At 33.5% G+C, this 27,266-nt stretch overlaps 1 protein-coding gene and 1 long non-coding RNA gene across 3 annotated transcripts in view; one reads left to right on the top strand and one right to left on the bottom strand.

Moving 5' to 3' along the window:
• LOC108908309 (bestrophin homolog 1) overlaps window positions 1–8,370 on the top strand; it is a 72,354-nt gene extending 63,984 nt beyond the window's left edge. For both annotated transcript variants that reach the window (XM_018712333.1, XM_018712334.1), the window contains 5 exons: window positions 3,095–3,331; window positions 4,825–5,086; window positions 6,459–6,673; window positions 7,125–7,379; window positions 7,447–8,370. In XM_018712333.1, coding sequence (XP_018567849.1) covers window positions 3,095–3,331; window positions 4,825–5,086; window positions 6,459–6,673; window positions 7,125–7,379; window positions 7,447–7,938 — 1,461 coding nt within the window. In that variant the 3' untranslated portion in view covers window positions 7,939–8,370. The remainder of the gene's footprint in view (window positions 1–3,094; window positions 3,332–4,824; window positions 5,087–6,458; window positions 6,674–7,124; window positions 7,380–7,446) is intronic.
• Window positions 8,371–17,000: 8,630 nt separating this feature from the next.
• Window positions 17,001–17,838, bottom strand: LOC111691467. Its single transcript, XR_002762956.1, has 3 exons — window positions 17,735–17,838; window positions 17,532–17,669; window positions 17,001–17,157 (listed from the first exon to the last, which is right to left on the bottom strand). It is a non-coding gene; the product is annotated as an uncharacterized LOC111691467 (long non-coding RNA).
• Window positions 17,839–27,266: the final 9,428 nt, after the last annotated feature.

The following is a 27,266-nucleotide window of genomic DNA, read 5'->3' as shown; positions in this document are numbered from 1 at the left end:
GGCATTTCACAGGTAGCAGCTGACTAGGGTTCCCCCACCACGATAATTCATTCTATAGCCCAAACAGTCAAGCCGTACCACAGCTGGCCTCAGTCTAATGTTGTCGGCCAAACTAGAGTGACTTTAGTGTGGGCAAAAGTATGGCTGAATTTATATCACATAAACTAGAAATAAAGTTAATTGAAATGCAAATTTTCGATCTTTTTTACCTCATTTTACGTGTCGTATAGGCTAAAAGATTGTTTATTTAATTATTGTTAATAACACAGCCACACAAAAACTGTACTTTTCTTGCGACATATGTTATCCGTAGTATTTTTGCCTCTTGATCACGAATCCGGTGTCAGAATTGAACTTTCACATCACAGGAATTTCCTAACCTCAAAAAACAGGTCAAGCAAAAAGTGCTAGGAAAAATACAATTTTTTTTTTCTATATTCAAATGTTCATTTATATCGTTACGACCCCACCGAAGGTGAATCCGCGGTCAAAATTGATTACTCTTTTTCTAACCTCAAAAAAAAACAGGTCAATTAAGGTCAGATATCACGAATTTTCAAAAAATAACAGACTCGCGCAAAATTTGGTATACGAAGGTTTTCGGGGTCGCTGATCACGGATCCGAGGTCAATTTTGTAAAATCCAAGATGACGGAGCCAAGATGGACGACCAAATTTTCAAAAAATAACCCATTCGCGCTAAATTTGGTATACGGGGGTTTTCGGGGTAGCTGATCACGGATCCGAGGTCAATTTTGCAAAATTCAAGATGGTGGATCCAAGATGGCCGACCAAATTGTCAAAAAATAACAAATTCGCGTCAAATTTGGTATACGGGGGTTTTCGGGTTCGCTGATTACGAATTCGAGATCAGAATTGCGAAATTCATTTTGTAATATTTTTGTTTACTTTATATCCTTCTTAAAGTACACCCCGAAAACCCCCGTATACAATTTAGCGCAAATCTGTTATTTTTTGAAAATTTGTGATATCTGACCTTAATTGATCTAATCTTTTTCTAACCTAAATTTTTAGGTTAGAAAAAGGACCATCAATTCTGACCGCGGATTTACGTTCGGCGAGGTCTTCACCATATAAATGAACATTTGAATATAGAAAAAAATTGTTTTTGTACTTTTCCTAGCACTTTTTCGTAAATTTTTGCTATTTTTGACCTGTTTTTTGAGGTTAGGAAATTCCTGAGATGTGATAGCTCAATTCTGACACCGGATTCATCATCAGGAGACAAAATAGCATGGATAACATATGTCGCGTGGAAAGTACAGACATCTTTTTTTTTTGTGTGGCTCAATATAACATCTATTTATGGATAATATTGTTTAAGCTAATATTATTTATACAAAAGAGTGCAAAATAAACATCAATTTACAGAAAAGGAGTCAAAAATCGCAACTTCAAAAAATGCCCATATTCCAGATACCGGAAAAAATTGATAATATTTTTTATCAATATGGAGTATTTTTTTCTTAAAAATATACTTTGATTTTTAACATCAAAATCCTTTTTTTACTCTTTCTCTAGACATTATTTATGAAAAAAATAGTCATTTTTCGAAAAATGTTTTTTAATCGCATTTTTGATTAACAAATTGTTATTTTTTTTCAAACATAATTACATCCTTCGATTTTTCTTAAAATTTTATGCCAGTTTTGATATAATTACGCTGTTTTCGTTAATAAATAAAGAAGACATAAAGGTTCAAAGTTGGCAAAATCCCAATACGCACCAGTGTGACCTTTAATCGGAATTTTGGAAAAAGAAAAAATCTCAGAGCTTGTAGTGATTGTTTTATTAGCTGTAGATCAGCTAGGGTCTGTGGTAGCTAAGGAAAATCATTGGCACAAAAAACAAGATTTTTGTATTAGCAGAAAAATAAACATAAAATAATTTTGAGGCCTCATCCATTTCAAATTCAATTATATCAGCAAGAATTTAAATTATTTATGTTGCGATAAAAGTACATCGTCAACATAGAGCCTGGTCTGGCAAATAACAATATCATAAAAACTAAGTGATATATAAAAAAATCAATTTAGAAAAAGGTTTGTTTTCCTTTAATATCCTTCAGAAACAAACATGTAATATTCTACGCGACTGATGTTCATTAAATTCTCTTTTAACTTTAAAAAGTGTGTTTATTTAACGTATATCAAATTTTATGTTCCAATTCTATACAAATATCGTTTACGACTTGTTACCTACCGATATAATTGAATCTCATTACCTAAATATAGCTACGTTTAATTACGTATGCAATAATTAAATACGTTTATGAATAAATAAAACCACAAATTATCTTAATTGCTTCTATATCGCTAGATAAAACAACATCTCTTACGCACCCAAGTCACACCTTTCAAAAGAGCTCCATGAGTTCATGCTTGTAAAATGTCACACGATTTACACAAATACTACGGATTATATCAAAATTATTGTCAATCCATGTATGAGGTAAAGCTTTTTGTTATTTGTATCAGACGTACAATTTTTTCGTAATTCGATTAACTCCAGCACAATTTATGATGTTACCTCTGCAATTAGTATGGTTCGACGTAAGTTCCCCGATTGGTGCCAAGGTAATATCGACGGGGCATTTTCGATTCGGCGTGTGTAAATGCGAACGTTGACATTATACCGAGTTCTAGTAATCTATTTCTGCACGGCAAGGGTTTAATAATTCAAACATAGCAGGTTATTGTCGAGGATTTCCACTTATTTCGTTATCATGAATTACTTCCCGGTGCTCGGTTGCTTATTCCAAAATAAAACGAGCCGAGGATGCCGGCATTCCCAAAAATGACTTAGATGAACATCTTGAAATATTCAGCAATCAATTTTTAAATTAATTTAAATAAATGTTAGTTGTTTTTACTGATCGTGCTGAAGGTGCAAATATACAGGGAGTCTGCAGAATCTTATATCAGTACTCTGTCTTTCCCCATTGCGCGACGGTAACCATGACCACCGTTGTAGACACATTACAGGTTATTTAATTTTCATAATGCTCTCAGAAGGCTATACCTTACTAATTCTGTTGGAACAGCAAAACCGTGTTCTACTTTATATGTTTACAGGCCGGTTACATGATCGTCGACGAGATGCACGAGGAACATCCGGAACTGCTGAAGGACCAATACTGGGACGACGTCGTCCCCAAGGAGCTGCCCTACACGGTGGCATCTGAACATTACCGCAGAGAGGAACCAAAGGGGTCCGCGGAAGGATACAAAGTAAAAACGACGGACGCGATGTACGCTAACCTGGTGACACCGAAGAAATCCATGCTGCACGACGACATGTACGCCGATTATGTAAGTAGGCTATGTCTCTGAGAATGCTTTGTGTGCGCGAGGCACGTGATTTTAATTTTTTATTGACTGCTTGTGTTGGTTATTTTTTTTAAACGTACGAGGTACTTGAAATAGTTGAACTGATGCTATCACCAATTACATTACAGGCGTGCTCTTATCTGTGCTAGGAACCTCATCAGACTAGAAGCCTGTGTGATTTTTTAAAACAACACTTTTTTTAGACAGTATTTTAGATCTCAAATGGATGTAGATATGGCCATTGCATGATAATTTTGAAGCAATAGGGTTGCTTTCAGTGTGCATCAAAATTAAACTCTCTCTCAACAGTAAATAAAAGGTATTCTTTAATGAAAACAATGTGCAGTGAAAAGAAATGTTGGGACGAGCGTTCTTTGGACAGTGCTCTTGTGGTGTCGCTCGCAGGTATATGTATCTAGTCCCTAGCGCCAATCTGCCGTGGCCCTTTTCCGGGAACCAAAGTGTGTGTCCCGCGTTTCAGATCCGTCTAAGATGGGTCACATGTGTACCCACCAGTTACCCAATTTCATTCTAAGTCGACTAACTCTGTATTACTTACCATCTCACTATTTGATTGAATACTTGAATGTTGTCTTTTACCTCGTCGTAAAAAGGGATGGAGAGATGTGTTACATATTTCTGTTACTGTCGTTTTACTGATACGCCTACCTATTATTGTGCAGGAAAGTCCTTAATTATTTCATAGAAAACATACCTGTCTGTACAGTATTGAAACTTATAACATTATCGGTATTATATATTACTATCAACACAGTAGGCATAGTGTGACACTTATTACTGTTTTTATTAGCCAGCCGTAGGCGAATTTTTCCTTCATAAACGATTCAGTGTAGGTGCTTACACGAACAGTAGATATTCCTGCTATGCCTACAACAACGTGTTATTAGGCTCTGGGCCAGTTTCCGGTACAACTAGGAAATGTAATAAATACTATTGGTAAAAGTTCCATTGGCACAATTGAAATAAATTGCATAGGACGTGGTGATTCCAAGTAGTAGAAGCTATTTATTACCTGCAGAAGATAGTGAACAATGAATTTACATTACCACTACCGCTTGAATTCTGGTGTTAGTTATGTTTATCGCATATCTGCCTGTGCTTCGCTACTGCTGATTTTTCTGCGTTGTTATTCTTCAAGCGACACTTGTGATTTTTTGTCTTGTGTCTTCTTATTTATCCAATTTAGTAGACCCTTCTTGCAGGCTGCCCATGTCTTTCTTAAGATGTTCTAGATGGAATGAATACTGTGTTTCTTAAGATCTAATCAATACAAACCTGCATAGGTCGTTACCGGACGCCCTTTTGCATTTCCTCAAAGAGCAGAACGTTTGCAGAGTAAACATATAATTGACAATGTAAAATATAATTCGAAAAAACAGTACTGACATCATGTAAAGGGTTAAATTTACAGTGATACAGCAAAAAATGGCAAAATAATTAAGAGTCTGTTTTAGGAAAGTGTGGACACACCTATTGTGGAGAGACGGAAGAGCTCCAATTGGTTCAGCAGGCAGATATCCAGAACTGGAATGGGTTCGATCAGGTCCGCGTCTACTGCTTATTCTTCTGGAGGACTTTTCACCAGACATCGGGGCAATTCGGTATATGCTAACCCGGAAAATGGTCAGTTGCCCGGAATGCCGACACATCAGAAAATGTCGATCTATGATAGATTGGTTGGCAGGAAGTCTGGAAGGAGCAGAAATTTGAAGTCAAGTAAGTTAATGTTAATAACATCGCAATATATCACAAGTCTTAAATTTATTTAGGCTCACAATTTATAATAATTTTGTATTGAATATAAAAAGTTTACTTGGTATAATTGATATACAAGATATGTTTGAATGCGAATAGTAGTACTTTGTACTTGTCAGGAATGTTGTCTTGATTAATGAACCTCAGATGTTCAGGATTGACGACCGATCACAGCTCTTGATGGCTCCGCGAAATTCCCGTTGTTGATGTCCGTATATCAGGTGTTCTCGGGATGAAGGGATTTCTGCCTTTCCTGGGGCGGTCGTGATCATTTTCTGTGAATTTCTGGTTGAATTCCCAGGAAAATTTAACGATCAGCTCTGGATTAACGTGTATGGAACAGATTTCAGCATAGATAGCTCCCGCAGTGAAAATCCAAAAATTTTTTTCTTGCCGCTGTTTGCTGCTTTGAATTCAAAACATAAGTGAAATTAGAACACAATAGTACCTCTTCATCGGCGTTTATTTTGTTGTCGATCATCAGCGACTCGTGTGAAAGGAAATACGGACTTGATCATCACTTTTTGTTTCTTTCTAAAACGTGCTTCCAATTACATTTCTTGTAAAATAGCATTATCATCTACATATACTTTTTTCTTTTTACATTTTATCTTTAAACAAGGTCTGTAGTAATCCAAATCGAATTTATGTACATTACTCAAGATATTTGGTGAAATGGTGCCTTGGTGATTAAGTCAAAAATACATATTTTTATATAGATCTGAATTTCAGCTATTATATCGGTTACCATTATTAAAATATGCACTGACTGAAGTGGTTTTCAAGGTTCCACTTATGCGGTGTGATTTTATGAAGAACCTTGCCATGACTTTATATCAATGTGAAGGGTAAATTAACTAAACAAAACTGAAAAGAAGTTTTCACCTAAATGTATAGATACTAAAAAATTGGAGAATCCAAAAGTTACCGCATATTTGTGACCTTGAGTTTAGCACAGCTAACCAATAGATTTTTCAAATAAAATAACGACACTGTTTACATTTATATGATACTTGGGCAAGGTCGGTTTTCTTGATGATATTGAATAAATATCAGAACTGTGAAATGGAAAATTACTGCATGGTTGAATTTTATGCAAAGGTCTAATTTTCATATTTATCATCTGTAGGTATGTCATTAGCGGTGTTCTAAATTAATGTCGCTTTGGGTAGTAGGCCAAGTTTACAGATAAAAACGTTTTCTGCAAGCAAATGCATACCTACGTTTAAAATAATAAACATTTATGATAAATGCTTAAATTATGTATCCTTCTACGAAGGTGAAATATGATACTAATTTCAGTTGATTTTATTAAATTATCGTGCCCTTACAGATACGAAATTCAGTGGCGCAGCTGCAATGCAAGTGAAAAATCGTCCAAGAATACCAACACCTGACGTTACAAAAGAAGTCGTGGATAGAGAAAACCGCCTAGCAGCCAGTGTAGCCAACGTACAAAACCAAATGTCCACAGGGCTTACACTGATGTCACATCAGTTACCCGCTAACTACACCTCTTACCCTGCTTCAGATGTCCCTGTAGTGCAGGTAAGAAATACCAAAATGGCTTCAAACTAAGCTTTTGCTCCGTACGAAGATTCTTAAGGCGGTTACACACCCTCCTCTCAATTTATCAGGTTTGCCTGTACAAGTCTCTCCTATTTAAACCTGACTGTATTTTTTCGGGTATTCCCTAGTCATGATCTCTTTTACTGCAAGGAGAATACACAAATACAAAAAGTCCTTTAATTTTTTTATCGTAATTAGCTACTGTACTTTTAATCGAGTAAAAATATATACAACGTCAACTAGATTTATTACAAAGCTTTATTCGAAGCACACAGCATCGTCACATTGAGGCAAAATATGATCCCAGCCAAAATTTCACTGCCAAAGCCACAAACTTGATGATATACTGTAGGTTTCGCTACAGTGTGATGGTGCGGTGCAGCTGTATTCCCGATAAAATTCTCAATTCTCATGCACTCTTCCGCACCAGGTCGTCCTCTCACCGATCCAAGAACTGGACGGTTCAGGTTCTGTGAACAACACCTTGCACGCCAACCAGCCGGGCACAGCAGCACTGGCACAGGCCGTCCTCTCACCAGGTCTCGGCCCGGTTCTAGCTACCCCCGTAAGCGTGCCGATGACAGTCTCACAGCTTACCTCACTCGGTCTATCATCACACCACGGTAGTCCACTTCTAGCTAGAACTTTCGAGCAATTGCCCGATAGAAGTCCCGCGTTCATCCAGGCAAGTAAAAAATTAACTATTTAGTAAAGTAGGAGGAAACGAGAGATTTATTGTTTGTTTTCGACAGGCCTTCGAACCAGAGAAGCCGATAACCCCCATCCAAACCCTCACGTTGACAGAGATGCACGCAGATGAGGAACCACCCCTATCCAGCACCAGCAGCAACAACGGGTCAGCTGCTTCGGAAATTTCCCACGCTTCTAAGGACTCCATCGCATCCAACGCGTCCAACACCACGGCTTCGGTAACGTCCAAGAGGTCCCTGGAAATGCCCTTGGATGCAAGCTCGGATATAATAGAGCCCGTTACATCGATTACGCTATTATCAAATGTAGTCGAAGATGTACCGGCTCCGGTTAGTATAGAAATGCCGACACTGGAACGAAGTCCCAGCTTTATAGCGAACGCGGAAGGGGTGTCGCTCACACCGACTGTCTCTGCGCCCAATTCGCTAGTGTCTCTGGGCACCGCTGCCACTGAAGGGGCCAGGGCTAGGAAGGTATCGGCGGTTTCGCAGAGTACTGGAAATAATTCTCCAAAGAGAGAGGTGTATGTGTGATGTATATTTTCCTCGAACTAGAAGTTGTAATTATATTGTACATACATGACTGACCGTTTGGTATAAGCGTCTTTCGGCAGAAGATGACATAATAAAAAATAATAAATTGGAATTATTGGACCCATTCAAATCTCCAGTAATTCAACTGGTTTGTAGATAGTAACATTCAATAATCAATCGAAGTGTCTAAGTTGTGAATACTGTTGAAATTTTTCAGCAGACATAAATTAATACAATTTTAAATAATCTGTCGACAAAACCTGAAACCCGGCTATACTTTTCCGTACGTTTTTGATGCGCTGAATTCGAGTACGACCTCAGCATTGCTCCACAACGTCAGATTTTCAAAACATCTGAAGAGGGCTCTATAGCAGATAGGCAACCAGCAATACATTTTTAGAGATTTTATTACACAGTCTGTCTAAATATGAATTAATGCACAAATAACGGACCTTCCTCCATTCTAACGCAGATTTTCTATAAAATGGACTTAATTTGAAGCTCAAATTACTTTTTAGTGTCAAGATATTTGTAATTTACGACGCAAATTACAAATTTCTTCACAACAAAAAGTACTCTAAGTTTCAAACTAACTCCATTTTATAGAAAATCTGCGTTGGAATGGAGGAAAGTCTGTTATTTGTCTATTAATTCATATTTAGACAAACTGTGTAATAAAATCCATAAAAATGTATTGCTGGTTGCCTATTTGGTATAGAGCCCTCATAACCTAAATGTATGATTACGAGATGATCTTCCCCCACAAACCTTGTCATGGAATCTGAAAGTACTATTCTTTTCCTTCAAAATCCCTAAATATTATTATATTTCGAATAGTTCAAATATCTTCCTCCGTGTCCGAGAAATCTTCTTAAAATTGATTAGTTTTCTGCAATAGTCGAAAACCTGACGGAATAAAGCAATTCCGAGGTAAAATTCGGTTTCAGCGCCTCGAAAACCTTCAGGATTATAGCCTGGTTTCTGGTTAAGAAGGATGGAAAAAAGAACGATTCGAGATTGGAGTAGTTACAGTTAGAAAGTAATAAACTGGTATAGTTAACACTTGAGGATTTAATCCGTTTACAGATGTGCAGATATGTTCAAATAATCAACACGTGTGGTGCTATTTAACACTATCTTTTCTACGTAATGTTCTGGGGCGTTCTGTTATGAATGAACGGAAAGATGAAAGTGATAAATGTAGTTTATAGATTGCTAAATATTTTTGTGATATATGTATATGTTTTTTTCTTGTAGCCTAAGTAGATTAGTATATTTAAATAATATATACTTTTTTCTTAGTTAATGAATTACATAATGAGCCATTCATTTTTTAAATGTGATTTGAGTAGACTCTTATTATGTAAATTAGAAACACTTAAAGTTTCTTAATTAATTTTTTATAGTGTTAAGAGGGCTCTGTAGCAAATAGCCCACAAGCAATACATTTTTATAGATTTTATTACACAGTTTGTCTAAATATGAATTAATGCACAAATAACAGGCTTTCCTCCATTCTAACGCAAATTTTCTATAAAATGGACTTAGTTTGAAACTTGGATTACTTTTTGTTGTAAAGAATTTTGTAATTTGCTTCGTAAATTACAAATATCTTTACACTAAAAAGTAATTTGAGCTTCAAACTAAGTCCATTTTATAGAAAATCTGCGTTAAAATGGGGAAAGTCCGTTATTTGCCCACTAATTCATATTTAAAAAAAAATGTATTGCTGGTTGCCTATCTGCTATACAGCCCTCTGAATTTTTTCTTTTATCGTTTATTTTTATCGAACTTATATAAATGGCAAATGAAGTTCTTGTTGATCCTTCTGTTATATATTTAATATTTTATTAAACAACTAGGTAATTTTTTTGTATATTGAAACTTATGCAATTTTTCTAGAGGTGTAATTATAATGATTATTTGGAGACTGAAGCTCATTCAGATCCGGTATTTGTACATACATTTATACTTTAGTGTCACAACCTCGTGGGGTAAAATTTCTGTAGGGTAAATAAAAGGTCTTTATCAAGGAGTTCTATTCTTTGTTCACTGTTCTGCTTTTATCCTATTCTGCCGTCGATAACTTTTTTCCAGAACCGAGTCTTTAAATCTTAAAGGTGGGACGAGAGACTAATGATGGCTCATGAATTGCTATCGAAAAAAGCGATACCTTAAACATCTACAAAATCACTCCGGTAGCACATATGTAACTGGTAGGTACGAGAACAAAAACCTCGTCAGTTAAAAATTTTCACCCATGTTTTGAATAGCCACTGTAACTGTCCACAAACCAAGCTACCCCAAATAAATCTAAAGCTAGATGTTAGATTACGTACAGTAGATCCACTTTAGGACTTGGCAGGACCATCCCAAACCGAGTTCGAACGTCAACTCTGCTTCCCTCAAATAAGTAGCTAGGACACAGTTCCTGACTTGTATGAAGTACGATCTCAAATATTCACTAGCATTGTATCGTATACGTTAACTGCACATCCTAACTCCATACACCGTTAATGAACTATTTCAAATAATCTCTTTCAAATAAGATGTTGTAAATTGTTGCGAGCTAAGGCTCAGACCTGAATCGTTGATCCATATCATCGATATTCCCCAAGATTAACTTTGGACTTTTGGTCGATTGACCGGTGCTCTTTAGCCACACTCAAAAACAGTGAAAGAAGTTCAGTTGAAAGCTTCAGTGCAAAGCGCCGTTGAGAGGATATATTGCAATTTATTTACAGGCAACAAAAAGTGCTTGTCCTGCTCTTTACAATCAGGTCCAGATTCCGAGCTCGGGAATGAGCTGGAAGGAATCGCCATGAAAATAGGCCGACCAGTGAGAGAGGTCAATTAGATTCCAGTCCGTGAGTCTGGTGCCTTGTTGGAGGACTACGCGGTAACCATATTCCTCGGAATGGAGACTGCATTAGCGATAGCTACTGAGAGAAGATACGATATTCATTTTACAATTTGTCATATTTTATTCATTAGTGTTTCTTGTTCAAGTATCACAAGTCACGAGCAATTATTGTATAGAAAACTATATACACACTTATAAGGTAGGTTCAATGCTTCAATATGATTATATGCTCTATAGCAAATAGGCAACCAGCAATACATTTTTATAGATTTTATTACACAGTTCGTCTAAATATGAATTAATGCACAAATAACAGCCTTTCCTCCATTCTAATGCATATTTTCTATAAAATGGAGTTAGTTTGAAATTCAAATTACTTTTAGTTGTAAAGAAATTTGTAATTTGCCGCTTTTGAACTAGTAAATAACAAAATTTTTTACACCAAAAAGTAATTTGAGTACTAACTCCATTTTATAGAAAATCTGCAGTAGAATGGAGAAAAGTCTGTTATTTGCATATTAATTCATATTTAGACAAACTGTGTAATAAAATCCATAAAAATGTATTGCTGGTTGCCTATTTGGTATTGAGCCCTCATAATCTAAATGTATGATTATGAGATAATCTTCTCCCACAAACCTTGTCATGGAATCAAGTATCACAAGCCACATCATACTGCCTAGCTACCCTGGATAATAGCCTTATCAATCACATTGTCCATAACGAATGAATTCACGTATATTAATAGTTTTGGAAAAATTGTGTCTTACTATTTATATTCAAAATGTGTTAGACTAGATAGGAAAAATGTTATAGGAAAAAGACGGTTCTTCTGTTCTGATGGCCAGACTATTATGAAAAATTGCATTTGTCGTACTTTGTTTCGTACCAAAACAATTTGGCCATTAGACCTCTGCCAGGATTCATAGAAAAGATCCAAGTCACTTTTAGTTCATTTTTTACATACTAATTGGCGTTTATGCATTAAACTTTTTCTAGACTGGACTTCATCTTTTTTTAAACCCAAAGAACTCCCCAAAGGGTTCATAGTCACAAATAGTGTTCTCTTTCAAGAACCCAGGGCCGGCTTTCATAAAATTTCCAGTTGTAAACATCAATTTCCTTGACTTTCATGAATACTTTTAAAATTCCCTGACGGTTTTCCAGGCGGATACGAACACTGATAGTCAGAAAATGTGCGATTTTTCGTTAGATAAAACAGTAGGTTTAATAACCGTTTCTATTAGGGATTAAGAAAATATTTGGTATTTTTACTACCCCTTAATAAGAATTAAAAAAAAAAACGACATAATTACAATCCAATAAAAACAATTCTCCTTAGCAACATAAAAAAAATTGGTAATCATTAAAAGTTAAAAATATATTTTTCTCAGGAGCTCCTCGAGACTTTAAAGGACTTGGATAACTGGATATCTCAGCTACAGACATATTTCACAAGCTTAATCGGTCAGTAAGCTAAGATGACACCTTGCCAAAATAATTCTCTAAAATAATTGTAAATCGTAAGGTATAAAAGTCACTAAATCCAGTTTTATATGAGGCTTATATAGCATTCAAATCAACTTATTGTATACAGGATCTTCACATTTAAGGTAAACCACCAAACCAGGATAATCGACAGAAATCCTGCAGCACAAATCACAAACTCTGATGCAGGCCCGGATCTAGAGTAGGGCTATGAGGCTATAGCCCTGGGCCTGAGCAAGATCTGGCAAAATCGAACCAAAAAAAACTGTAAATCTCAAATCCAGCTACTTATATCGATTACTCGCTGATTGCATGACCTTTTTTTTTAGAAAAAGGGTCTCCGTAGGGCTTGCACTTCCAGGTCCCATCATAGTGCTCTCCTGCTAATATATTTTTTATTTCTTTCTTCCAAATTAAATCTCAACCACTAAGACATCTATAAAGCGAATAAAAAATATACAAGGACAATGGTACAAATAATTATTACATCTTGATTTTGACCCACCCTGTATCAGCTAGGGAAAATTCGCAGCTCTCGGTTGGTCTGAGAACCGGGCTGGTAATCGAAATAATCTTGGATCCTGTTTATGCGTGTGGAGTTCGGTCCATTTCAAGGTTCATTTACCTCGAAAAAACGTTTATTTTTTCGGCATCTGCAATTGCGTCGCAACTGGGAATTAATTAAATTTATGGTGGTATCAGTTACTTTGCATTACGTGACCGTTTATTAAATTTATTTCCGAGGCATTCGGAATTTTAATAATTAATCGACTTTTATCCATTCAATCGGGCGTAATTTTTTATTTGTCGCTTTCGTCGAATTTATGAATGGGGTAACTTTATTTTGACCTATAGGTAGGTATAACTTGAAATATCCTAACCTCTTAACAATTTTATATAAATTCTAATAGCCCTTTTGGACACTGTGTCAGAGTCTGTGTCCACGACAGTGAAATTCTTTTCAAAAAGATGTTAAAAAAGTGGCCTCATTTATTTAAAAAACTCTTATATACGAATCAAATCTTTTATAGTTTCGAAATCCCAATGCATAAATCATCATTCATCAATTCGAGACACGCTGTATATATCACAACAATCAAATCAGAGCGAGGCAAGGCAACAAAGCAGTATACGGAAGCTAGGAATTACAATGAAAGATTAATTTCATAACGATCAAAAATAATAATCTTTATATCAACATTTTTAATACGTTTTAAACATAAATGTTTTATTCTTTCACAGCATTTCGTTAAATATATAGTTGTTAACTTGACTGGAGTCGTGGCGCAACGTGCAACCGCTTTATATTTTTGTTAATGGGAAATCAAAATCGGTGTAGCCTTGCACTTTTTATAGCGCTATTTTTTGTTCGTCGGCGGCGTCGGTTTTGTTGTTTTTATTCATTTTTGTCCTTTCTGTTACGGTCCGCCGTGGTTAATACAGAATTAGTGCGATATTTCGGGATAATCGTTTAAATAATTATTATTACGTACCTCAAATATGAAATACGAATGTGTGTGTGTGTGTTTATGTTTGTTTGTAATTTCGCACGTGTTAAGGGTTTTGTTTGGTTATAAAAACATTTTGGTGACGTGACGTGAACGGTGTTAAGTGAAATGGTAGAATTTTAAAAGCTCCCGAGAGAAGATAAGAAGGATTTGGTGAGTTGTTTCACAATAAATAGATATTTAAGCATAAGATTATGAGATTAGGTACACATATTAGGTCATTTATATACTTTCTCTGGATGTTTTTTTTATAAAAACTGAAAACTTGATTTTTATCATTACATAAAACACGAGATAAAGAAATTTAATAACAATATTACACAAACGTGAATTAGTTTATGAAAAAGTTGATGACTATTGGCATTGCATGAATATTACATAGTTCAATTTTTTATCGTAGTTAGTTAGTGTCAGTATGGCCAACTTAGAATATTAATATTTCTTTGATACCAACTTCTAGTAATTAAGGTTATGTACTATGCCATTAGAACTTTCTACTTGTATTACGACAAAGGGAAACAAACCTAAAACAGTGATGTTTATGTTGCTTTATAACTATTGTAGCGGCTATTTAGGGAATAATCCGTTAGCAAATCAGTGTCGGTGGGTAAGATCTAGATTAAATAGGAGGGAAAAAGACAAATTTAGTTAATAAATAATTTCAACAGGACGAAGTATTTAAATTATGCTTTTAATAATTTTTATTGTTGGGTTTATCACGGACTGTATCTTTAAATCAAAATATCACCAAAATGCACTAAACAATAATTGTAGCCAGTCATATTCTTACAATTTCTTTATGAATTTATTGTTGTAGGTAAATAAATTGACAATTTTGTTTATTGTTGATTCAAGGTCAAATTAGTTTCTTACACTGTAAAAACTGTTTTAGATTCCATCAAAATTTTATAGGAATTAAATTGATTATAACCATTTGTTAGTGAAACAATACAAAGCTTTAATGTTATTGTTTATAATAGGACTTATAATAATTACGATTATTTAGTTGTTTACTTATTTTTTATACAGGGTCTCACGAATTGCATAAATCAAACTTAACCCTTAGTAAAAGCACCAAACAAGAAAAAAGTTGGTACATGCTGTTGCATTTTGGATGGTAAATTTCAAATTTCTGAAGATGGTTTGAATGCATTCAAAGCGCCTAAAGATAAATAAGTGAAAATTTCTGCAGATATTTCACTTTTCATCTTTTCGACATGATATTTTTTTAATTACTCAATATCAGAACTTTTTGTTACATCAAAAGAAAACTAATCTTTTATATGTTTAGATAAGGAAAAAAATTGAATATATTATTTTTTTTATAATTTCTTAAATATTTGAAAAAATGTTAATTATTTCTCAACCCATGATGTGCGAATTTTTTTTTATGGTATCGAAGAACATTGTTTGACTACATTTAACATGATTTTTCAGAATAAAAAATCCGAATTTGTTTAATTAATTCCTTTAAAATAGAGTAAACAATTCGAGAGCTGATAATGTATACAGGGTGTATCATAATTAATGGCGCAAATTGAAACAGCAGTAAGTTTTAGTAAACATAGGTCCGAGATATAGGGTGTCAAAAAAAAAATGTTTTTTCACTTTTTTGACGTTATCTCAGAAACCTTTTGAGATACAGAACTCAAATTTTGTACACGCTATTTTCAACAACTGTTGTGATTTTCGTTATTTATTTGCTTAGTTTTGAAACTATTTTTTATCATGTTGCCACCTTCGTTCCTGTTTTCCATCATAAAGCGCCATTTATCTCGAAAACGGTCCTCGTTAGAGCTTTTGATGACTACCTTTTTGTGTAGAAATCATTGACAATTTAAAATATGCTTTCAAAATTAACAGAGTCGTAAATATTAGGGGCAAAAGATCCTTACGCAATCCTAAAATTTCCTCCACTGTCATATAGATAAAATTTTAATTAACTCTTAAAAGTAGCTAATGTTAATGATCATACGTGTACCAAATTTGAGTTTTGTATCTCAAACGGCTCCGGAGATATCGGCAAAAAACTGAAAATAAATCGTTTTTTATTGACACCCTATATTTCGAAAACGGTACGTTTGTAGACCCATGTTTACTAACCTTTTTTTGCTTATATAGTAGTTGCGCTACTAATTATGATACACTTTAAAAAATAATAATTCTCGTATTCAGTTCAAATACGTACATCGTAAATCAGTTTTCGTAATCTGTAGTTGTCATTTCGAAGGCAAGTGCAACGAGATTCTGTCTGCCTCGCGTTCAAGGTAAAATTATAACTTCCGAGGGTGAAGTAAACACACCGAGCAGTAAATTGTTTTACCTGGTTTATGCCCAGACATTTTGCTAAACAAAGATGCGTTAACTGAAGACGCTATTTCAGACGATTATATTTATGGACTACATAAACCTTAGAAAATAGTTTATAGTTGAGATTTCTCCCATAAATATACCGAGTGATTTACGGAGAGCGTGGTCGCGACGTTAAAATCAAATAGATCTCGGAGAGGATCGGACTTCAGCTCAAAAATGCGTTCTTGCACTGGTTGCACAGTACATCGACCATTCCGATATGTCTTCTTAATCCTTCAAAACACCCATTACTCGAACAACCTACACACAAAAAAGTAAATACTTGAAATGAACCTAATCAGCTTGTATTGAGTAATTCCTAGTCTCATATATCCGCAAGAAGATATTTATTTGAAATGAAAAATATATATTCTTGTTTGAAGCAAAAGATATTCTTCATTTAATAGCGCCATAGTTCAAAATAAAACTAAATGCATCATTTCAAATAATTTCCACTCTTGTTTTGAGAAAATCATGTTCTCACATTGATTATAATTTATTCACATGGAGAAAATCTAACAAGCACTTCAATTCTATGATTTACTCAATGTGAATATACCGATATCTTATGTAAATAATATTCGTTTTCTTGATCCGAGAAATTTACATGGTTTAGATATAATATTTTATTGGCTCTCTTTAAATTACATAAAGTATTAATTTGAATAGAAAAAATATTGATATAAGCTAATCGATTATTCTCCACAAAGACTTTCTGACTCAGTACAAATTTATGATGTATTCCCAACAAAAAATAAAAGAAATAGCTTTAAGTTTATTAATGGTTCCCTTGAAATCAAATAGTGTTTTTAACGAAATAGATGTTTACATCAAATAGATTAAACCAAATGTTCATAGTGATAAGAATATATATTTATAGTATATAATTATATACCTTTATTTACATATGTACATAAATACATTTACATTGGATATTACGATTATTCCAAATTGTTCCAAAATGCCAATATCGCTGTTTGAGAAAGTTCTTTCAAAGTCCAAGTTAATCTGAAAAAAAAACACTATATGAAACAAAACCAAATAAATCAAACTCAAACAAATCTTAATGTTATACAGAAAATAGTTAAAACTATACACAAGTTAATTTTTGTGAAATGCATAAACGTTAAAGTATTGGGAATATTACAAAACGGGCAAATTTCACTTAGTAAATTCGAATTTTTAATCAATGAAGTAGTTTTTCAGATAATAAAAAGCGACAACTTTTTTATGGCAACACTTGGGAAAATTCATGTATTAAATGAATATCTTTACAAATGATTTTCCGGATAATTTAAATAACTAGAAGCTGATGGGTTAAAAAGTTGACAATATAAATTTAGGGCGAAAAGTCTTATTATTAGAGCAGGATTTGCACTTACCTAAAAATATCTGCACGGTTTCACTAGAAAGTCTCCAATCTGTTACCTAGTAATTACTCCATACTTGCTTCAACTGGTTGTAAAAAGCTTAATTAAGTACACTTTTATACTCTAACTCTTAAAAAACCGTCGTTCTTGCTGTAAACATAAACGCTATTGTACTCTGTAATGCATAGGTATATTTACAACATGCAGTTACTTACCTATGTGCAAAATGCAAATGGCGGCAAATAATGCTGAACTAAACAACGAAACGTTAGGTATGAACTGCTGAACAGAAAAGGAAAAGACGCGAGCTTCAGACAAACGAAACATCTAGAATACGTTGCCTCGGCCAACTTCGCAAAACGCGCCGACGCACTTCACCGTGCCCTCCCACACCTGCATTCAATCTACGCAGTGTCCCACGTAAATGGTTTTACTGGGTGCGCCTGATAAATTTGGAGTGAATCAAATTTGATATTTTACAGAATAATAATAACAACTTTTCATGAATTTTATAAAGTAAATATACACATTTATTTTGAATGGAAGGTGGCAATTCTTTGCAAGATGCAACCGACATTTTATTAAAACTTCATTTAATTATTTGTTTGTATTAATTTGCTAGATGGTACATACTTGTAAAAGATTCCTTCAGTTTTATATTTTCAAGTCAAATACCTAAAGCCGAAAATACCGATTTTGGTCTATTATTATGTTTTTGTATTTTTATATAGAGAGATTATTGCTAATAGGTAAAGAAAATATTATCAATGTAAATTAATGTACCTGTCTGATATTTCTATATCAATAATTTATTTGTATCTCCTGGAGAAAATTAGTTATTATTGTTAAAGGAATCATATTATTAGAGAAATTAAAATATCTTTTTAGACTGAAGCTAGTTTCTTTTCATCAAGAAACAAGTGGATGTAAAATAGTGAGCCACGTATTCATTTTAATTCCCCAGATCTATTTCAATTACGCTCTGTTAAATACTCAAATTGAGAATATATTATTCCCAATGAACTAATATTCCAAGAAAATCAAGAACTACATTTAAGAAACATCGTTTTTTCAATTTAATGATAGTTTCTTTCCATCAAGAAACAAGTGGATCTAAAATAGTGAGCCACGTATTCATTTTAATTCCCCAGATCTATTTCAATTAAGCTCTGTTAAATACTCAAACTGATAATATATTATTCCCAATGAACTAATATTCCAAGAAAATCAAGAACTAAATTGAAGAAACATCATTTTCTTAATTTAATGATATTTTCTCCGTTTGATACTATTGTTTATTTAAAAACTTGAGAAAATCTGCATTCTCTCTTTGAATATTTACTTTTTTGTGTGTACAATAACAAAAACCTATTAAGTACATACATATAGCCAAGTATTTCCTATATTACCTTTTCCAAAAGATATGTATGACTTGACGCTTCTCTAATAAATTTCAAAATATCCTCTCTTGTCAATATCTTAAGATTTTTTTTGGAATATATCCTTTCGATATTTGCTTCCAATAAGCTTCTAATCGATGATATCCTCCTATATTTCCTTTTTCGCGCACTGATAATGTAGTCTTCAACATCGATTACTTGTCCACAACGTGTTATTGCTGAATGATTCTGAAAAGATATATAAAAAATATAAATTATCAAAAATTATAAATATTTTTTTAAAATGATGAAAGGTAATAAGTACACACCAGTTCTTGGAAATATCCCATTAATCGTTCACTAACAGCTGGCACTGAATTTCTTCTTGTCCAAGTCTCAAAACGTTTATATTCTTTATCATAAAGTAATTTAGATTTCTTAGGCAGTAATTGTTCATTAGCTTTATTGGCTCTAGCAGCAACTATTTATGGAATATTATCTATTTCGCCTTTTCAATGTCTCCTCAGAATCAAACATCAAACTATCAAAATCAACAAATTTGCGGGTGTCATATATATATATATATAATCGTTGATATATTGTAAAACCTGAATGCACCACGCCCTTAGGCGACTTGCTTTCAAGCAGCCTGTCGCCTGCAGGCATAATCATCCCTGTATCTTCTTTGGTGCATAAATAACTATTTATTTCAACTGAAGGACAAAAATTTCAATTGTACAAATCTCATTCATTTACTATCTTAAAATATCGTTTGTAAAATGTATGTAAAATACAAAGTATCATACTTGACTTATGTAAGATCAGCTTAAATTTTATCACTACTGTCTATAAATGTAAATTAGGTACACTTTTCTAGTACCTTTTGCAACAGAACCAACAGACGTTAATCTATCAGATTTAAGAACATTATGTCATATATCAAACAGAAAAAAATTTAGCGGACAAAAAATCTCGCCTTGAACTCGGCTCTAGATCATAATAGTCTATTAAAATTTCTTTATAGGGTATGTTAGAGATGGCCTACAAAAAATTGACAGCTCTGATATATTTCTATTCACTAGACACAGTGACGTGAACATAGCAAATGCGAAGATCAATTAAACTGATGTTTCGTTTGCTATTCTAGCCGCTAGCATAGATTCCATAAAAAAATTGTAAGTAGCTCTCCTATTCTGAGTAGGTTATAGAATTCTCTTCTCACGTCGTAAGTTCCTGGCCACAAATTTTCGCAAATCTCTACGAGGATATCAAAAAATGTTTAAGAAAAATACAATTTTCCGAAAGTTGACGGTTTATCTATTTATTGATTCATTTTCAGGATTTGAAATAAGTTTTCAATTATTGACTGACATAAATTTGCCAACTAATTCCATATTTTATATTTTAATACTCCTTATTCAATAACTTCCACTCATTTTAAATATTTTTGTAATAAACTAATACTTTAAATTAGTGATTCTTTCACGTGTGTACTTAATTGAATATTGTTCGCACTAACTGGCATAAAAATGGATGTAATTGGAAAAAGCACGAGGAAAACGAACTGCTGAAGGTGTCTCTATTAAATTTGTGCTTTTATGCTGCAGACATCAACGACGCGCACCGCTTTAAAGAACTACTGACTTCAATACGTTATTAAAAGCCGTTACTTTATTGGCACTGGCATATATTGTCCCGTCGCTTATATAAGCTGGCACTTTATTTAATGGAGTGTTATTAATAATGCCAGGGATGTATAATTCCCCGTGTTCTCTAAATGACACATCTTCATTAAGTACATACCTGTGGCTTTAACTAGGTTAACCGTCTATTTTAAATTGCCGAACATGTAATTAATTTAGATACACTGTTCATGTAAATGAGTGCCTAGGGAACGTATCGCTATCAGAGTGATTGTACGCGGAGTGACAAAAAGTCGGAGAGAAGATAGAAGTACCACTAGAACCGTAAAAACCGGTTTGTGGAATTAGAGCAGCCTATTTCACATTCTAAGTACGGAGATTTGCAAAATTGTAGGTACAACTAAAATCTAATGATTCAAAAATTAAAATAAAAACTCATCCAATGTGAAAAGTTTACCTATATAATTGCATCGGAGGTTGCCAAGTTTTTTTATACTATTTTTTAATTAGAATTTCCATTAACAATGAACTAAACATTATCTGGATTCAAAGCTTTAGTACTGCTTTCGATATGACTTTAATTAATGTAGATTCCTTTCTATTTAATTTGGGTACCTATAAGAATGAATGAACAACGTAAACCGTATGTAAAACGTACTTTTAAAGCTACTACTGTGATGGGTTTAAACGCGGTACGAATGTAGTAAAATAGCGTGCTGGTATTTCAACTAACGAGAAGCACTGGCGACTTCGCCATTTTTAACAATAAAGCCGAATACTTTGTTGAACACGTGTAAACAAAACAATTCATTAGACGATTCCAGTCAAGACGCAGATTTTATAAATTACGCTAGAAAATTACAGGCAATAACAATAATGAGGCTAGTAAGAATTTAACCGTATACCTACATTGTATTATGGAAATGTAGGGACCGAAGCCGCCATTAAAAATATAACTAAAAGCTAGTTAGCGGACGAAGGACGTTACTTTATTGTTACAACCAGTGAGATTAAAGTTTTTCAGCGTTATATTATCCTTACAGGTACTGACTGAGCCCTTGTGAACGCAACAATAGTAACTAATAGAATAAAATCATGTCGAATATATTTATTTTTGAGACATTTTAAAATTATACGTGCTTCAAGGAATATACAGTGTGTCCGGAAAGGTCATATCAAAAATGAAGGGGTATACAGGGGAGGTCAAAATAATCTCTCGGCGTATGTAATTATGCGATTTAATAATTCTTTCCTACTTTTTATAGGAGATTGATAAACAAGGCTCTTAAGATGGCACCAAAGAAAAAAATCGAGAGGAGTAAGAACGGGAGACCGAGTTGAGCTATTTAAATAAGTCCTTACTGCCTTGCTAAAATGGGATGGTGCACCATCGGGCATAAGCCACATGTTACTTCAACTAGTTAAAGGGACGTCTTCCAATAACGGGTTAAGGTGTTCTTGCAGTAAATGTAGGTATTTATCCCCATTTAAAGTGTTATCAATGATATGTGGCCCCACTAATAGTCCAGTCGACAGAGGCTGAAAAGTTACTGTTGGTGACATTTTCTTGATAACTCGGAAATAACTACACAGGAATACTTTAAATGATGAGTACAATAACAGGCTAATTTGCTGACTAAGTATTTTATCAGGAAAAAAGTTATTAACAATTTAATCGTAGACAAATTTTTTTTTAGTAATTTTCTTTAAATAACTCAGCGGGATGACTTTGTACGAAAAAATGCTTAGAATATGATTTTGTTCATAATAAAAATAGCTACAAAATGGCTGTGGTCCGATTACGAAATTTACAATAACAAATCCGTGAGATTGAAAATACGGTATAAAATGTAAATTTTTTTAAGTTGCTGTAAAAATGTCAATTATAAACAAAACGTGATAAAACTTTCGAAAACTATAGTTCAATATATATATAATAATGACGCTAAAGCCGAAAATCAGGAGACCAAAACTTTTTGTTCTATAAGGTGTTATATTCATCGGCATCTGAAACTTGAAACTTTGCCAAATTTGTTTGAAGCTTTGCTGACACTTGAAATTTGGTATAAACATAGAGTAACTATACAGAAACCAAAAACATTTTGCAAAATTCAATTATCTTAATTTTTGCAACTATAGTTTTCGAAAGTTTTATCACTTTTTGTTTATAATTGACATTTTTACAGCAACTTAAAAAAAATTGACATTTTATACCGTTTTTTCAGTCTCACGGCTTTGTTATTGCAAATTTCGTAATCGGACCACCGCCATTTTGTAGCTACTTTTATTACGAACAAAATCATGTTCTAAGCATTTTTTCGTACAAAGTCATCCCGCTGAGTTATTTAAAGAAAACTACTAAAAAAAAATTTTTTCACGATTAAATTGTTAATAACTATTTTTCCTGATAAAATACTTTGTCAGCAAATTAGCCTGTTATTGTACTCATCATTTAAAGTAGGCCTGTGTAGTTATTTCCGGGTTATCAAGGTTTGACATAGGCCGAACTGGACCAACTGGACTATAAGTAGTTTCCAAGTATTTTCATTCATACATTAACAATACATTTTTGTTGGTGTTTTGTCTGAATAATAGCATGGGGGTTTTTGTCACTTCAAATATGCAAATTGTATTTGGAAAGCGGTTGGCGTAAATCCGAACCGCTTCAGAAGCATTATATTCTGCAAGTTCGTACATTAGATGAATATCTGCAAATTCTTTCAAACATTATTTCTTGCCTATAATAAACGTTAACTAACACAAATAATAATTATTGTTATAGCAACCGTAATTTTTATTTATCAGGCTACTTTGATTGAAATTAGAAATATTTTTTAAAACGCTTGTAACTTCTAAACAAAAACGAATCGGACCTATCTCATATAGGAAAAAAAAATTGAAATTAAGCTATCTAGCCAGGTACCACCTGTCAAAGTTTGTCATGGAACTTGTATGCCAATACTACATAAATAAGTGAATGCAATCTTATAAAATACAACGCGATATTATTATTCTATAACAATTCCATATATTCAGTGAGTTAATAGATAATTTCTCACGTACCTAAGAAATAACAGGTTAACAGAGTACTGCGTTCGCCAACTCCGTCCCTGATATCAAAGGACGGGAATCAAAGAGTAATTATAATTCATGTAATTGCTTTAAAGAGCTTCAAAGCGTGGGGTATCCTCTCCTTGAACCGCGTTTATCGAAGTTCATCTTTATCTTGGCAATGAGTCGCCTCTCCACGAAGATACACGAAAAAAGCCACGAGGGTGTAGGATTTTTTCGTTGTCTCTTTGTCGATCTTCTTTATTACTCCCACGGTTCTGCACGTCTACACTGAAAGTAGGTTTCGTTTGAAATTATTAAATTCTAGATTAACGCTTTCTATTTTCCATTCACCGCAGAAATAAGCAGATAAGTAGATTTATTTATTAAGGTAAGGAATAAATACTGTTTTTTTCCGATAACCATAAATGAATGCAAAACAAAACAAGGAAATATATTTTGCAAAGTAAAGCTGTTGATTACTTAAATAATTTTTCTATAAATTAGATATTCTGAAAAATTCTATGAAACTATCAAATCAGATTTCTGTTATTGTTAAGGTGAACCTAAGTAATATTGAACGGAGATATCCACATATTATATTTTTGTTTTGTTCATTTATTTTTTAAACATGTTATATTCTTGCTGTCCTATTATCACAGCTGACAAAGACTGATCATGTAGAAAATAGCTGTTACAAAGACATATTTTTCTACATTTTATTTGAGACTGTTTCGTTAGGCAGGCGTATAAAAATATTAACAGACAAATATGTAAATATATAAAAAACCAGATTACTTTTTGGAACGGCAGGGGCAAAAGTTTTTGGAAATGACTAAACCGATTATAATTGTTTTCCTACCTAAAAGAATGTTTGCTCTCTTTACTATTAAAAAATGTTTCTTGTAAAACAACTAATCTTTTTATATTTTTGGACAATTACAGATTTTTCTTGCACAATTTCTTTAAAAACAATGTTTTCACAACTGACAAATACCTAGGCTAAATAATAAAAATAAAAAGCAATTACAAAAATACGTTTTTATTTTGTTAATAGTAACATATACAGGCTGTTACAAATTCGCTTCTCACTACAAAGATCTCGGAAACGGTAAGAGATACGAACTAGCTTAATTGGGGGCAAAGTTGCGTAATCAGAGGACCAACATTATTCATCTAAAAAATCAAGGCTAACATGATTAGTTTTCGAAATATTTGAAAAAAAAACAAAATTTTGGAAATCAGTTTTTGTTTCAATCATCCTTGTTTGAGGTGATATTGAAAAAAGAACACTTTCTTCTGGCAACTTTTTCCCCTCTACCGAATGGCCTCGAAAAATTCATCTTCAAATTTATCTATTTTTTTTAGATTTCTGTTTTTTTTGGATTATCCTACACTCTAAGTGTCATTAGACCCTGTGAAATCCTCCTAGTCATTTAAACTGTTACCATCACCCGTTACAATAAAACGTTATTAGAGTTTAGGGAGAAGAGAGTTTTAATTTTTTCAAAAATATAATGAACTGCAACAAATGTTACGATAGTTAAAATTAACAGTCACAATGGTATGCAAATTTGTAAATAAAGAATAAAGCGGTTTCAGTTTTGAAATTTAGATAACTGTTACAAAATATTCCATTTTCAACAATATGTTGTTGTCTATTATGAAATCTAATTGATTGTGTTTTATCACTTTAAAATAAAGAACATTAACTCCAGACCGGGTAGCTAAAACATTGGCACGACGATAATGGTATTCGTCAAATAAACATTTTTCTCTGTGTAGATATATTTGTTTTCGCTTCTTTTGTACTTACTCTCCTAATAGAAGGCTGCACAAGTTTTAGTATAAATCATTATGCACATATGCGATAAGCTCTTTAAATAAGCCGTATGTTTTTATCAAGTAGACACAACATATATTTTTTTTATTAAAATCACAGAACTAACACACATAACATATTTGTGTGTAAATGAGAATAATTTAGGACAATACTACAAAAAATATATCTGTTTAAAGTTAAGTTAAAAGTAATATTTCACTCTCTTCATGGGACATTATTATTATTTTTTTATGATCTATAACTCCACAATATTTATACATTGCACAATGTGTAATGCATGTTACAAAATGGAGGCGATTTGCCTTGAGAGAAATATTATCAATATCCCCACCGGCAGTACCGCCATAAATTCTGCCAACAACAATTGCTCCTTTCCATTATATTTAACCAATAAATTTATCTTGAATAGTACTTAATTTTCCAGCGTACACGTAGAAACGTATAGGGACAGTTGCGTAATATATATCTCTGGAGGCTGAGATTTCAACAAGATCCTTCCTTTGGGAAGCTGAGTAGAAATAATGGTCAGCGATTTAATATAAAGCTTCGCGGTGATGGTAATTAATTTACTAACTTATCTGGACGTACTGGCATTAGATTTTAAAATATGTGGCAACTCTGATGTTCTGACAAAGTAAATATAGCTTGACTCAAAAGTGAAGCTAATGTTACACGAAAAACGGACGTTGTAGAAAAACAACAAAAATTAGTTTAATCAGTTTAATTGTAGTCGATTTTATTTGAATGATTGACATTATTCAGAAATTTTTTGGGTCATAACGAGCGTTCAAATAAAAACGTGGTCGAAGTTGGCTCTGATACATTGGACGTAGGGAGTAGCTTATAGCGACCAACTTAACCTCATTTCTCAACGAGCTGTATAGCAGCTGTCAGTTTCAATAACGTTAATGACTATATAACTTTATTTTAAAGAATAATCGTGATAACAATAACAAACAATTAAAGGAGCTGCGGAAAGTGTCCCCCTCCTTGTTATAACAATAAATTAAAGCAGCTGCTGAAAGTGTCCCCCTCCTTGTTCCAAGCACTTTTCACACCTGTTCCTCAAAGAATTAAAGACATTTTCTAAGATGCTCGGGGTATTGTTAATTTCACGAATCTTGTCTATAAGTCGAGCCTGCAGATGGTTTAAATCAGGAATAGGCAGTTCAAAAATAGTGTTTTTAAGGTAAGGCCACAAAAAGAAATCACACGGCGTAATATCACATGACCTCGGTGGAAATTCATGTTCAGCATTGAGACTTATTAGTCGATTTTGGAAAACTTCCCTCAACATATTCATCGTCTCGCCTGCCGTATGTGCCCTTGCGCCATCTTGTTGAAAGTAAAAGTTTGTAATTTCGTTTTCTTCCAGCTGGTTAACAAAAGGAGCGATAATTTCTTCTCTATACCTTTGCGCAGTAAGAGTACCATTAAAAAAAATAGGTCCATAAATCCTCCTTCGATTGAGAGCACACCAAACTCCAATTTTTTGAGCGTGTAGAGGGCCCTCGACAAAAAAGTTATCTGGTTTTTCAGAAGACCACATTCTCATATTCTGTGAGTTTACGTAACCACTTAAATGAAACCAGGCTTCATCAGAAAAAAAGGTGATATTATGAAGTTCACCGTAGTTGTTTAAAAACCATTCACAAAATACAGCCCGTCGCGGAAAATCAACTTCATGAAGTTCTTGCTGACAAGTTAAACGATAGGAGAACAAACGCAAATCTTTTTTTAACACTGTGTGGCAGGTACCGACTGATACTCCCACCATTTGTGATAAAACACGTACAGAAGTTCTTGGCGCATTTTCCATTATTTGTTGGAC

The sequence above is a fragment of the Anoplophora glabripennis genome, unplaced genomic scaffold, assembly GCF_000390285.2.
Source record: "Anoplophora glabripennis isolate ALB-LARVAE unplaced genomic scaffold, Agla_2.0 scaffold18, whole genome shotgun sequence".
NCBI lineage: Eukaryota > Metazoa > Arthropoda > Insecta > Coleoptera > Cerambycidae > Anoplophora > Anoplophora glabripennis.
The sequence above is the reverse complement of the archived record's forward strand: the minus strand, read 5'-3'. Positions and strand labels throughout refer to the sequence as shown.